A 13,351-nucleotide genomic window follows, 5' to 3' on the forward strand; every position below is an offset into this window, starting at 1 on the left:
AAACAATTTAAACTGTTTAGGTTTTGCAAATATTGCTCCTCCTGGCTTCAGCCTGCTGCACAATGCCGTGACAGCTAGAGGAGAGGATCATCGTGCCCAGACACGACTCAAGATGCACCGGCTCCCTGGCTCACCAGGGAGAGCTGGAAGCCAGTCCCATGGAGTGGCAGTCCACTCACAAGATGTGCCAGCTCTCCCAGGCTCACCGAGGAGAGCTGGAAGCCAGTCACATGGAGGACAATCAGCACAGCAACCACACAGGGATGTGGAAAACTCATGACTCTACCCACACCAACCCACCACACACAGAACTTGCCCAGAACATTCTCTCAAACACAAAATGAGATTGAAGCTATACTACATCACAGCCAAGGAGCAGCTAGCTGCAGCAGCCCAAGATTTCTCTGGGTGATGAGGTGGCCTTTATTGCATGTCAAATATTCACAACTTCAAGTTTTGGGGGCTTCAGTTCAACACAGGTCACCAGAAAATAACAATATGCAACTAAGGTCCTTACTGCATACGTAACACTCACCACAAAGAACCCTGCACGGGACTTTGGTGGAAATGAAACTGCAGTATGAGAACAGTCATACAGGTAAGAGCATATACCCTAACCCCACTGTGCCTCATACGATCCCACACCCCAAATCCTTGGCTTCTTTAGTTAGCAAGAAAGTCACAAGCCATAGTATCTTCCATGATACTTTAGGGGAAAAAAAAATCCTAAGATAGAAAACACAGTATTTTGTAAGTCTCTAAAAGCACACCCTTGTGGTTCCTATTTCAAATGTACATGAGATTTGACTGAATGGAGACCACAGCTGAGTCACCCACGCTTCCCTCTCGCCTTCAGAAAGGCACTGAGCCACTGCAGGGTAAGAATGGATATCCCAGTTCTTAGAGAACAAAGCCTAAATGCTCCAAAGCTGAAGTCTCTGAAGAGCAGAAGTGGTTGTTGACACTGCAATGCTAATAAGGTCATAGTGATATAACTGCAGTCAGAAGGAAAATTAACTGCAGTTAAGATGCAAAAAGCAGTGATACTTCTAAGACAAGCACATGCACACCCATTCTTGATTTGACAACACAATCTAGTCTATTTCAAATAGCCAAGAATTTAACAGCTGGGAAAAAAAAAATCTTTAACAGGATAGCTGTCCTCAACTCTAAAATAAGCAAGAAGAGAAAGATAATGATTACCGATCTGAATCAGTTAATTGAAGAGGAAACCTAAGTTGTTGTTTTAGATTAACAGGTCTCACAGAAGAGTAATTTTCCATCACATATCATTTTTAAACAGTAATTTGTACTACTTTGCAGGTTTAGAGATGAGTTCGAGAAAAGAGCTCCTCTTCACTAGGGCCCACCCACTCGCCTCCGCCTTCTGAGCCTGTCTCTTCCGAGGTGGAGCTGGCGCTGGAGCACGTCTTTCTGCGGAAGCCATCTGACTTTGCTCCAGAGTTTCTCTCTCCTGTACATCTTGCTTCATAAACAGAAGACACCTAAGATTAAAACAATTTTGAACAGATCAAAAAGATCTTTTTTTTTTTTTGAAAAGGCTGAGATATTCTTTATTTATATGCAGAGAAGAAATAAATCATTGGTGTTTTCCTGTAGAGTTACAGAAATGCAGAGTTCCACTGTTTGAGAGCAAAACGGCCTCTCCTCTCTGATCCATTAAGGATCCAAAATCCTAATTCCACACGTTTAGCCACTTGGACAAAATGTTAGTTATGTTAGGGTAGGAGAAAGAACTCTTTCATTTTCAAAAGTCTCTGAGTACCTGCTACACACCAGGAACTGGGCATAGGCACCCCAGCAGTGGAAGGGCCATGCCGTGCCCGCTGGGGAGAGGAGTGAGCAAACCAACACGCTCCGGGTTGTAGTGGTACAGCACAGATGGGGAGGGAGCACTGCACATGGGCATGGTTGGGAAGGTGGTTCTTTTGAGAAGAGACCTGCTCAGCTGAGAAGACAGGATACAGAGGTGCCAACACTGCTGTGTGGGATTGTGCCCCTACACCAGATGGTTGGCAACTGTGGACCCCAGGACACTAGATGCAGCGGTAGCTCCTCCCCAGTCACAGTCATCACCAAAGCTCGTCTCACTCCTGGCATGGTAACTAGCGGCACTCCCACCCTATTTCCAAATGGCAGCATTGTCCCTGGTTGAGAACCCCTGAGGCAGGAGCACAGAAAAGCCACATAGTTGGTAAGGGGAGAGCAGAGGCAGATGAGGTCAAAGGCAGGTAGGGGCAAAAATACAGAGCTGTAGAGCCATGGCAGGGAGTCTGAATCTGTCTCAAATGCAATAGCAAAGCAACATCATGGTTAGGAGTATGGATTCCAGAGCCAGACTGCTGAGGTTCAGAGTTCAGGTCCACACTTAATATGTGGCTCTTTGACCTCAGATGCTGGGCGCTTGATCTTTTTGTGCTTCAGTTTCCTATTCTGCAAAGCAGGCGTGACAACAGCACCTAGTTCACAGGGTAGCTGTGAGGACTCAACAAGAGACTGCTGGTGAGGTCATTCTGTCTGCAGCATGGAGAGATGGCTGGAGAAGAATGGCGGAAGCAGGAAGGAAAATGAAAAGACCATGGCAGCTGTTCGGGAGCAGGGACAGTAGTTTGAACAGTGGTAATGATGGAGGAAGAGAAGTGTGAGGATGTGAAGTGGCTGGGAGGTGGAATAGGACTGGCAGGTGGACTGTGTGTGGAAGATGAGAGCGGGGACTGAGGAACTTCTTGGTTTGGGGTTCGAGGCTGATGTGAACTATTCACTGAGGAGAGAGCTGATGGGGGCCTCAAACATCTGCCTCAATGTGTGGAGCCAGACAGGTCAGTGGGCAGCAGGATGTGGACAGTGCTACAGGGTGCTTAAGACAGTTCTCACAGGACTTGAATGAACACTAATTGTGACAGTTAACACTGGGTGTCAACTTCATCACATGCCCTGTGATTAACGTCAATGAGAAACCACAACAGCCCACTCCAGGCAGGACTACAAGTGGCCCAGACGGTTCAGGAATGAAGGTTTGGGTCACTCCACTGCGGGGGGTGGGGGGGGAACACACACACACAACCTGCTGAGGTACCTGCTGAAGGCAAAGGGAATACAGAATGGGTGGGAGGAGAAGGTCATCACCAATACCAGCTACGACCACATGATCAACTGTAGAAATGAGGACTGTAATTGTCATGAGTATTTCCTCCTTTTGTTAAACAAGTTTGTGCATATATACACTTATACTAGGAAAATCTCATTTTATTTTTTCCTTTGTCATGTGCCATAAGTATTTATTTATTTATTTATTTATTTATTTATTTATTTAAGACGGAGTCTCGCTCTGTAGCCCAGGCTGAAGTGCAGGGGTGTGATCTCAGCTCACTGCAACCTCTGCCTCCCAGGTTCAAGTGATTCTCCTGCCTCAGCCTCCTGAGTAGCTGGGATTACAGGTGTGCAACACCACACCAGGCTAATTTTTGTATTTTTAATAGAGACAGGGTTTCATCATGTTGGCCAGGCTGGTCTCGAACCCCTGACCTCAGGTAATCTGCCTATCTCAGCCTCCCAAAGTATTGCGATTACAGGCATGAGTCACTGCGGCCAGCTGACGTAAGATTTATTGACTTCATATCAGTATTTAAGTACTGTTAACTTTATGTAGTAGTATTTGGGTTGGGGATTGATTTGTTTCAATAACGAAGGATAGTTGTGTTATGTTAGGTATAATTATGACATTATTGTCTTTATTTGAAGATTATATATATTCTCAGATGTGTATGGGTTCAAGTTGATAAGGGGTGGACTTGTGATGGTTAATATTGAGTGTCAACTTGATTGGGTTGAAGGATGCAAAGTATTGATCCTGGGTGTGTCCGTGAGGGTGTTGCCCAAGGAGATTAACATTTGAGTCAGTGGGCTGGGAAAGGGAGACCCACCCTTAATCTGGGTGGGTACCATCTAATCAGCTGCCAGCTTGGCTAGAAAAAGCAGGCAGAGAACGTGAAAAGGCGAGACGGGCCTGGCCTCGCAGCCGACATCTTTCTCCCGTGCTGGAAGGTACCTGCCCTCGAACATCGAACTCCAAGTTCTTCAGTTTTGGGACTCAGACTGGCTCTCCTCACTCCCCAGCTTGCAGATGGCCTATTGGGGGGCCTTGTGATCGTGTAAGTTAATACTTAATAAGCTCCCCTTTATATATCTATCTATCTTATTAGTTCTGTCCCTCTGCAGAACTCTAATACACTGACAATCCACACTAAAGAAAAAGAATTTTCCTTAGGTTCATTTGCCTGCCGACCTGGTCAACTGGGGAGGGTCTGAGACTAGACTAAACCAGGCACAAGCCCTGCACCCGCCTTCACGGTGCCCACAGGCTTGTGGAAGAGGCAGACATGCAGAAATCCAACGCAGCTCAAGGCTCTGGCTGCAACAAGAAGAGCTGTACACAGAGCACAGCAAGGACACGGGAGGGGCGGGGTCGTTCTGCCAGGACAGCGGCAAAAAGCATGCTGGAAAGGCTGCCTCGCGGTGTACTTTGAAAGATGGAAAGGTTAGGTTTCTCATCACTTAATAGGTAAACAAACAAAAAAAATGAAGAGTGCCCACCGAGGAGCAACAGGGTCAGCTCTGCATTTTTAACAGAATGCCCTCTGGCAGGAGAGCGGAGCCAGGACTGGGGAGAGGGCTGGGGATTCTTCAGGAAGTGCTGTCGGTCAACAGTCAAGGGGGTTAGCGGGGCTGGTGCAGACCCAAACCAAAGGCCAGAGAAGAGGATGTCTGCACCCACAAACCTGGCTGGTTCCTGGGAGAGGTGGGTCCACTCACATGACTCCCAGGTTTTTGACTAGAGTGACAAGTGGAGGTGGTGGCCGTTTTTAAGTTAATAATAAGGAGGAGGACAGTCCACTTACCCTATTAAAATCTAACAGACGTTCTTCATTACTGGGTATTTCTTTAACATCTGGATATTCTTCTATACCATTCTCTCCCTTGGCATTTGTATAACATTCTTAATCATTTTGAATGGAGAAGGGAAAAGAGGGAAAGGGGGAAATTCCATTAAGACACAGTTATGAAACACACATTCTTGTTTCACTTTTCACTAAAAAGTTAGATCAGTTAGGTCTCCCAACCCTTCGGAGATTTTAAGTCATCACTAAAAGCACAGCCACGCAGGTGCATAAGAGAAAAAAATGCTACGCTGACAAAAAATTCTTAGTTTAGTGAGTTAAAAAAGAAATAGGCCAGCATAACCATACATCCTGTTATTCTACCATGAGACATTCAGCGGAGAAGCTTATATTCACACCTAGCATGTGACTGGCTATGGGAACACAGGAGAGACCAACAGGGCCCCTGCTGTCCACAACCAATGAGTGGAGGAGACAGATGGTGCACTGCGACACGTTCACAGAACAGAGGACAGAGGAAGTTCAGACAGGAGGAAATGCAACGGAGAAACTACACAGGGGCACGTTCTTGTGCGTTCTTCCTCAACTCAACAACATACTCAACTAGGTATCATGTCTATGGAACAGGGAAAAGAAATGGCGCTAGTGATTCCACTAGGCAAATGGCCCACAAAATGGGAAGGAAACCAGGATGAGAAGAAATCAAATAAATCCAACGAGCTCAGTGGTTCTCAACCCTGGCTGCATATGCTCATCATCCGGGACTGGGGTGGGGAAGCAGAGGGCTTTAGAGAGGCTTAGACTCCTGCCAGAGATTCCAAATGAACTATCCTGGGCAAGGGCTGGGCACTTTCTGAAAAGCAGAATGGCTCCCAAGCAATTCTAATGCACTGAGAGCTGCTGGTCTTCATCTGGAACAGCCTCTTCTTCCCCTTAACTCCATGAGGAATGCAGCTGGGGCAGAGGCACAGTGCTGAGGAGGAGGAACCTGGCCAGGGTTCTGGATTCCGGCTCTGACATTAAGTCCTTTAACACCCTCGAGCATCTACTTCCTCAAAACCAGGTCACCTCCCCGATTCTTTGCCATTGAGTTATCACAAGGTAGTTCAACGAGATGACATGCCTACCCCTGGCACAAAACCCCAAAGGACAAGGTAGGCACAAGTGACTGCTGTGCCCTTCTACACTGGCACAGGGTGGCGAGGCTGTGCCAAGGGTAAGGCCATCTGGGCCCTGCTGGGCTGCTTCCTACAGCTGCATTGGCCACATGGAAGATTCTCCACAACCTTCTGTTCTCTCTGATGGCTCCAAGAACTCCAAGTTACTAGTTGAGGTTCATGAGAATAACCCCAGCTCTGGAATTAGACAGACTTTGGTCAATTCCAGCTTATGCTGTTTACCTGTGATGTAACTTTGAACAAATTATTTAACCTCTTTGAGCCCTAGTTCCTTCATCTCTAAAATGAGAACATCACCATTTTCCCTCCTACATTTCTGTGCAAATTCAAAGAGAAGAAGCCACAAGCACAGTGCCTGGCACACACATTGCACCCGTGACCGCTGCTGACCAAAGCCATAGGCTGAGAGGTATGGTCACCCTAGGGCAGCTGGGAAGGATGCCATGTGCCCTCTACCGAGGCTGGGAGAAATCCTTGCTTCATTCCTCCTAAGGAGGCATCTTTTCTTTGGCTGACCTCACCAAGCTCCCACTCACTCCATGGCCCACTCCGTTTGGTCACCACTTAAGACTGGCTGAGGGGCATGCAGTGGGGAGGGGGATGGTTTCCTTGACGAGGATATGCTCAGAGACAGGCAGGTCCATCTCTACACCCCACTCCTTATTTTCTCTTCCTGTTTTAGGAATTCTGTATGTAACAGGGAGTTTTGTTGTGCCACAGGGCATTCGGAAAAGGTGATGCTGACCTGCTGTTGATAGTTTTTATGATGCTCAAGTTGAACACTACCCTGTTTCAGGCTATGATGACACGCCAGGCACTGTTCTAGCACTTTACCCTACAGTGAAGGCATTCCGTTAGCCTCCTTTTATACATACAGACTACAGAGGCACAGGAAGGTTCAGTCACCACCCAAAGCCTAATAGCTGGGGACAGAGGCCCTGGATTCCAATATGGTTTTGTCTCTCAATCCTGAGCCCTTCACTGCCTGTTTATACTGCTTCTCTGCAGGGCTCTCTTGTCTTTAGGGCTAAATTTATCCAGACGCTTACATTACTTGAGGCTTGAAAGCACTGAAAATCCAGGGGCGAGCGCTGTGGAGACTGCTGTTTGGGACAGCACTCCTGATCTACACAGTCTACAAGGCCCTCTGTGGTCTGGCTCCCTGCTGCCTGGCTGGCCTCATCCCTGCCACACTCCCATGCCATCCTCTCTTTGCCGGTCATGCTGGGGCATACCAAATGCATTCCTGCCCCTGCACAAGCCACTGCTGCCTGGTGGCTCTCCCTGCAGGCAGCCCCAGCTGTCACATCACATGGTCTGTGCCCTATTTCCTCAGGTCCCTGTTGAGAAGGCGCCTGATGAGGAGGAGGACAGGGACACGATCTGTTTGCCTATGCATTTCCAGAGCCTAGAACAGTGCCCAACACAAAGTAGGTACACAAGTGCTAAATGGATGCACATATGAATGCACAGCAAGGCCAGCAGGTGGCAGACTGCAAAAAGCTTGGGCCCTTTTATCACACGGGTGCCTGAACAAGCTGCCTCTCTTCCGAGCCTGTCTCCTTGCCTTACTGTAAAGTGGACAATGCTACTCTTCCTTTCCAGAGATGCTGTGAGCTCCCAGGTCAGCCCCTGGCTCAGAGCAGCACCTGCTTGTGACTAATCATTTGCAACATCAGAAGCATCAGGAGTCCCCAGCCACTTCTGCTGAGTGGGTAAGTGACTATCTGTTTTCTTGGCTAACCTCCTGAGACTACATGCCCCAAACCACATAAGCTACAGAAGGACGCTTCATGATGCTACAAGGCAAATATGAAGGGATTTCACTCACAGTGTGAGTTAAAGGTCATTCAAAAGAAATAATTACCAGTGTTTATCCACTGAGAGTTTCTCTATATACCACTTCACAGTAAAAAGAAAAGTATTATGTACAAACACCAGTATCTACCAAGAGACTGTACAGATAACCAGGAACCAGATAAGAGTTGGAACTGGATTCTTTACTAACTAATGGCAGAAAACTGGACTAAGAGTGCCAAGATTGCCCTTTACTAAAGAAACAAACTCAGTGTGTTTGAAAATCATCCTATGCCACTGCAAGGAATTGGTTCTCTGCCACAAGGTGGCATCCTCTTCTCCCTTCTAGCTTTTCCTGAGAGGTCCTCTGCAGCACAGCTGTGGTGGCCCCACCTGCATTCCATTAACTGTCTATGTCTTCCACTTGCCCAGTTTACCAGACTGGACACACATGAAGGCAGGTCTGTGCTCCCACTGCCCTGGCATCTACCTTGGTACCAAGTGCAGGCAGCTGCTGTAGAGGGCAAAAATTCTGGACCACAAGAGTCACAACCTGGATTCTAGCCCATGCTTAATAGTTAACTGCATGATTTCAGGCCAATTATAGTACTAAGCTTGAGACTCAGCTTCCACATCTGAAAAATCAGGGGGACAACTCATAAGGTTCTTGTGAGGATTACATAAAAGAAAAGCTTCAGAGTACCTTGCAAGTCACAAAGGGTGTCCAGGCATGAGCTAACACAGCAGCAGGCTTCTAATAAACAACGATACTAACAGTGAAGACTCAGACTTGCACGCTCCTTATGACCCAGCTGAAGCTCTAAGAAGGAGGAAGGCAGGGCCTTGGGATGCTGTCTGTGACTACAGACCAGAAAAAAGCAAAGGCTCCACTCCTAAAGAGTCAAGCTGGCCAACCTGGCCTTCCATCCCATCAGCCACAGCCCATGCTGCCAGGGAGGGCCAGTGAGGCTTTCCAAGGACAGCACAGGTGGGTGCAGGGCATTGCGGCTGGTGAGAGAAGTCACTTGGCTCCACACTAACTACAAATTAGCTGAGGGGACGTGACAAACACGTGAACCCGTAAATCAGAGTTGAACTCCGACAAGAGATCTGCATAACCCTTTCAGTGCTCTGACAGGAGACTGTTACATAAATGTGGTAGCCGACAGAAACCCAGGAGACCACAATCTGGACAAGCTCAACTTCCTGAGCTAACACATTCCGGCTGCATCCTTAGTTCCTACTTCTCCCAAAATTTCAAGTCAGGATTTTTTAACAGCTCTGGGTGTCTACCTGGAAGGCTCACAGACTGCTCATTCAAAAAATACCCTAAACTAAAATCTTCCTCACCACATCAGCGCCCACTCCTGTCTCCCTCTCTACCCAGACTCCCAGAACTACTCACAGAAAGTAATTCAACTCCTCCTCTACAAAACCTCTCGGTCCTGTTTCCTTTTCTCTGTCCCCTCTATTACTGCCTTAGTCCAAGCCTTTAGCTTATGGCTCCCAAACTACTGCCAGAGCCTAAAACCCTGGTCAGTGCCCTTCAGTTTTTCAACTTCATTTTCACTCTGTTACTAGAATTGTTCTAAACAACATCTCACCCTGACAACTTCCAACTTGAAATCCTGTGAACGGCGTTCCCGTCCTGTGTGTTCAACACTACCTAACTTAGCCAAGCCCCCAAACCGTCTGACAAGCTCCTTTCCTGTCCGTCTCTCTGGCCTCAGCTATGACCCAGCTGAGCCATGGGGCCCTGTGCTTTCCCCTGGCTGTGACCTAGGAGCAGGCAGCTCTTTTCACAGGGGCAGCCAATCCTTCCTCCTCTGTGACTCAGTGGTGGCTTATCCATATCTTGCCCAAGGTCAGTGACGCTCTTATGTGTTTCCATGCCTTTCCCTCCATCAGGCTGTGGCTATTTCAGAGCGAGGTCCAATTCTCATTCCTCTCTGTGTCCCCCAGTGCATGACAAAATGCTACCCACACAGACACCTCTTAGTAAATGTTTCTTGGACTGATACTCACAGAAAAAGAAAAGTATTAATAAATTAGAAATTGGAATGAAAAAATGAACTAAGAGAGGTCTCCTTACCTTCACACTCTGATGCAGGAAAGAGAGGAGAGTACAAGGCTTTTTCCCACCAGGTCTGTTTTTCTTGGCTTCTATTCATTCCTTGTATATCAGTGTTTAATACAGGGAACTGTTTAGATTAAACCAAATATAGAAAAAGTTTATAAACTTTCAGGTTAGAGTAAAAAAATTCAAGCATTATTAACTATGGATTATAAACCCAGGGTTTTTAAATTGGTGAGGTTTTTTGTTTTTTCTTTTTGAGATAGGGTCTGGCTCTGTCACCCAGGCTGAAGAGCAGTGGCACGATCTCAGCTCACTGCAACCTCCACCTCCAGGGCTCAAGTAATCCTCCTACCTCAGCCTTGTGAGTAGCTGGGACTAGAGGCGTCCACCACCATGCCCGGCTAATTTTTTGTACTTTTTTGTAAAAACGGGGTTTCACCATGTTGGCCAGGCTGGTCTTGAACTCCAGAGCTCAAGCAATCTGTCCAGCTTGGCCTCCCAAAGTGCTGGGATTACAGGCATGAGCCCGCTCAGCCAACTGGTAAGTTTTTATACTGTTCTGAAAAAGGTGCATTTTAAAAGCCAGTGTGTTCATAGCATATAAAGCAAGTGTTTCTTAAGAAGCACTTATGGTGTAACGCTATCTCTACTAAAAACACACAAAAATTAGCTGGGCTTGGTGGTGTGTGCCTGTAGTCCCAGCTACTCAGGAGGCTGAGGCAGGAGAATCACTTGAACCTGGGAGGCAGAGTTTGCAGTAAACCGAGATTGTGCCACTGCATTTCAGCCTGGGCAGCTGAGCAAGACTCTGTCTCAAAAAGAGAGAAAAAAAAAAAGCAGTACTTATATGGGAAGCGACATAAAGTCTCAACCAAAAAAACTCTTACAAGCCAAAAATTTAATGTAATAAAAAATGCTCCCAGGTAAGGCAAACTTCTAGATTTTACAAGTGCAGAGGGGTAATGGGGCAGCCCTGGGCCTCTACTGGCATGAGGTGCTCTAAGGAGAACAGGGGGAACCCTATTTTCTCTCATATACTCAGGCAGAAGTAAGTGAAAGAAGAAACTGAATCAGAGAAAATTCCTTTTTTTTCTTTTTTTTAAACAGAGTCTCGCTCTGTCACCCAGGCTGGAGTGCAGTGGCGTGATCTCGGCTCACTGCAACTTCGGCCTCCCATGTTCAAACGATTCTCGTGCCTTAGCTCCCAAGTAACTGGGATTACAGGCATGCACCGCCACCCCTGGCTAATTTTTGTATTTTTAGTAGAGACAGGGTTTTGTCATGTTGGCCAGGCTGGTCTCGAACTTGTGACTTCAGGTGATCTGTCCACGTCAGCCTCCCAAAGTGCTGGGATTACAGGCGTGAGCCACTGTGCTTGGCCCAAAAGAAATTCTTACAGGAACGATTTAATTATTCTTATTATCTTGCTTAGGTGTGAACCACAAGGAAACGAAGGTTAAAATCAAATTATAAATTCAAATTCCGTGATTCAGGTTTAAAATCGGAAATAGCCATCCAAATGAGATGAGAGAATGATTCCTGACAGCAGGAGAGACTCACTCACATCCTTCGCATCTGGAAGTTGCCCAGGCCCAGAAGAGAGACCCAGCCTGAAACCAGGCTCCATCCTTTCTCCATGGGATTCTCAAGTCCTGGCTGGGCCCCACCACCTGCTTGGCCAGTGAGGACTGGACAGTGTGACCAAGGTAGACAGACATCAGCTGTCATCAGTGACCAAGGAGAGTCCTTGTAGTGTGGTCAACAGAACACTTGTGGCAGCTTCAGTCACCATGTGTACCTGGCAGTCTGGCAGTCAGGGCAACCCCCTTCTGTGTGCCTTCCTCACTATGCCTGAGAGGGTGAGCCTGCCACCAGCTCACCCATGGTGTGGCTTGGCCAATGCATCTTTCTACCTCCCATACCCCCTAATTCTTTGTTCTCATTAGACATCTGTTCAGCGGAGAGGCCTGTGAAAACTGCACGCATCTTCATTGGTTTAAAAGACATTTGATTACATGTTCAAGTTTAAAATCTGAAGTGTTTTAGAAAGAAACTGATCATCAATTTCCTAATAGGATTTTGTTATGCTTTTAACTTAATTATTTATGGGTCTAAAACTGTTGAATTCAGTAATGTGTTTATTATGTAACTAAAAGGGAAACACTTCTTCAAACTTTTGTTTTCACTTCACATACCTTTTCAGAAATACTCCTAAGTTAGAAACTGAAGGAGAATTGTACTGTCAGTTAACCTTTGCTATTTTCTCCTATCGCTTATCCTAACAATACAAAATGGTACCACTATTAGATAAACAGATGCTAGGGCCAGAGGAACCAACAGGGCTGGGCTTCCTGCAAACAAACCAGCACCACGCAGGGTCTGCGGTCCTTCCAAGGTCGTAAACAGCACGTGGAATGCAACTCCTGCATTCTAAGACCTCTTCAGAAAGGCCTTTCCTGGCCTGTGAGATTACTTAGTGCTACTCAGGGGGAGCAGGGAAGGTGTCCCAGCCAGAACTCTCTCCATCACCTCCTTAAAGTGCTGTTGAAGAGATACGGATTTAGAGGTTAACTGGTTATTTGAGAGGGAAAATGCTCTGCAGGAATGATAGGTTTAAATACACTGCTTATCTTTTCATCCTTTCTTGAGGATTAAAATTTAAAAAGTGAGTTCATGGTGGGGGGTGGGAAAGGTCAGGGAAAGCAGGATGGAGGGGCCAGGCACCCGGGGAGCAGGGGCAGCATGAACCAAGAGTTTAGATCCCAGCAGAACCAGAATGGAAGCTTCCTAAGGGGCGGGACCACGTCTTCTTTACCTTTGCATCTCCACGTACAGGGCCCCACACAAAGTAGACACTCAGTGTCTGCTGACCTGAAGAAAAGTTTCCACAAGCCAACAGTCTCTGAGTATCTCATGCATCATTATTTCTCTGTCTCTTGCTGAAACCACTGTGAAGGGCACACCAGTTTCTACCATAACTTCAGGTGTCTTTTTTCTTCATCCTCCATTTGAATGTCAATTCCTATGGCAGGGACTCATTTGTCTGTGTTATGCTAGAGTAAATGTATGCAAGGAATGTGCGTCCTGTTATGACACCTCTTCACTCAGTCATTTGTAACTTCTAGGCTGGATCATGCTATAATCATCTAATACATCATCTAATGTATTAATTCAACCTCTGGTTTAGCTGGGAATGAAAACAATGAAGAAAGAATGGAGGAAACTGAAAGCAGATCAGAGTGTCACTGTCATGGATGGGCAGGTGCAGCAGCTGCCTCAGCACTGCACTCCCTCTCCTGCCAGGCGTCCTCTTGGCTCACTCTCTTACTCTTATTTCCTCCAATTGCACCTTGGCAAGGAAGCCTGCTCTCACACCATCC

General features: G+C 46.9%; 1 protein-coding gene across 7 annotated transcripts in view; it reads right to left on the reverse strand.

The window, feature by feature from the left end:
• Positions 1-362: 362 nt before the first annotated feature.
• KIAA0232 (KIAA0232 ortholog) overlaps positions 363-13,351 on the reverse strand; it is an 88,282-nt gene continuing 75,293 nt past the window's right edge. For 4 of the 7 annotated variants that reach the window (XM_032254130.1, XM_032254129.1, XM_032254128.1 and 1 more), the window contains 3 exons: positions 9,987-10,095; positions 4,920-5,017; positions 363-1,505 (listed from right to left, as the gene is read on the reverse strand). In XM_032254130.1, coding sequence (XP_032110021.1) covers positions 1,326-1,505; positions 4,920-5,017; positions 9,987-10,095 — 387 coding nt within the window. In that variant the 3' untranslated portion in view covers positions 363-1,325. The other 3 variants (XM_032254134.1, XM_032254133.1, XM_032254132.1) reach the window with 2 other exon arrangements.

The sequence above is a fragment of the Sapajus apella genome, unplaced genomic scaffold (assembly GCF_009761245.1).
Source record: "Sapajus apella isolate SASKATOON/1434 unplaced genomic scaffold, GSC_monkey_1.0 scaffold85, whole genome shotgun sequence".
Lineage (NCBI taxonomy): Eukaryota > Metazoa > Chordata > Mammalia > Primates > Cebidae > Sapajus > Sapajus apella.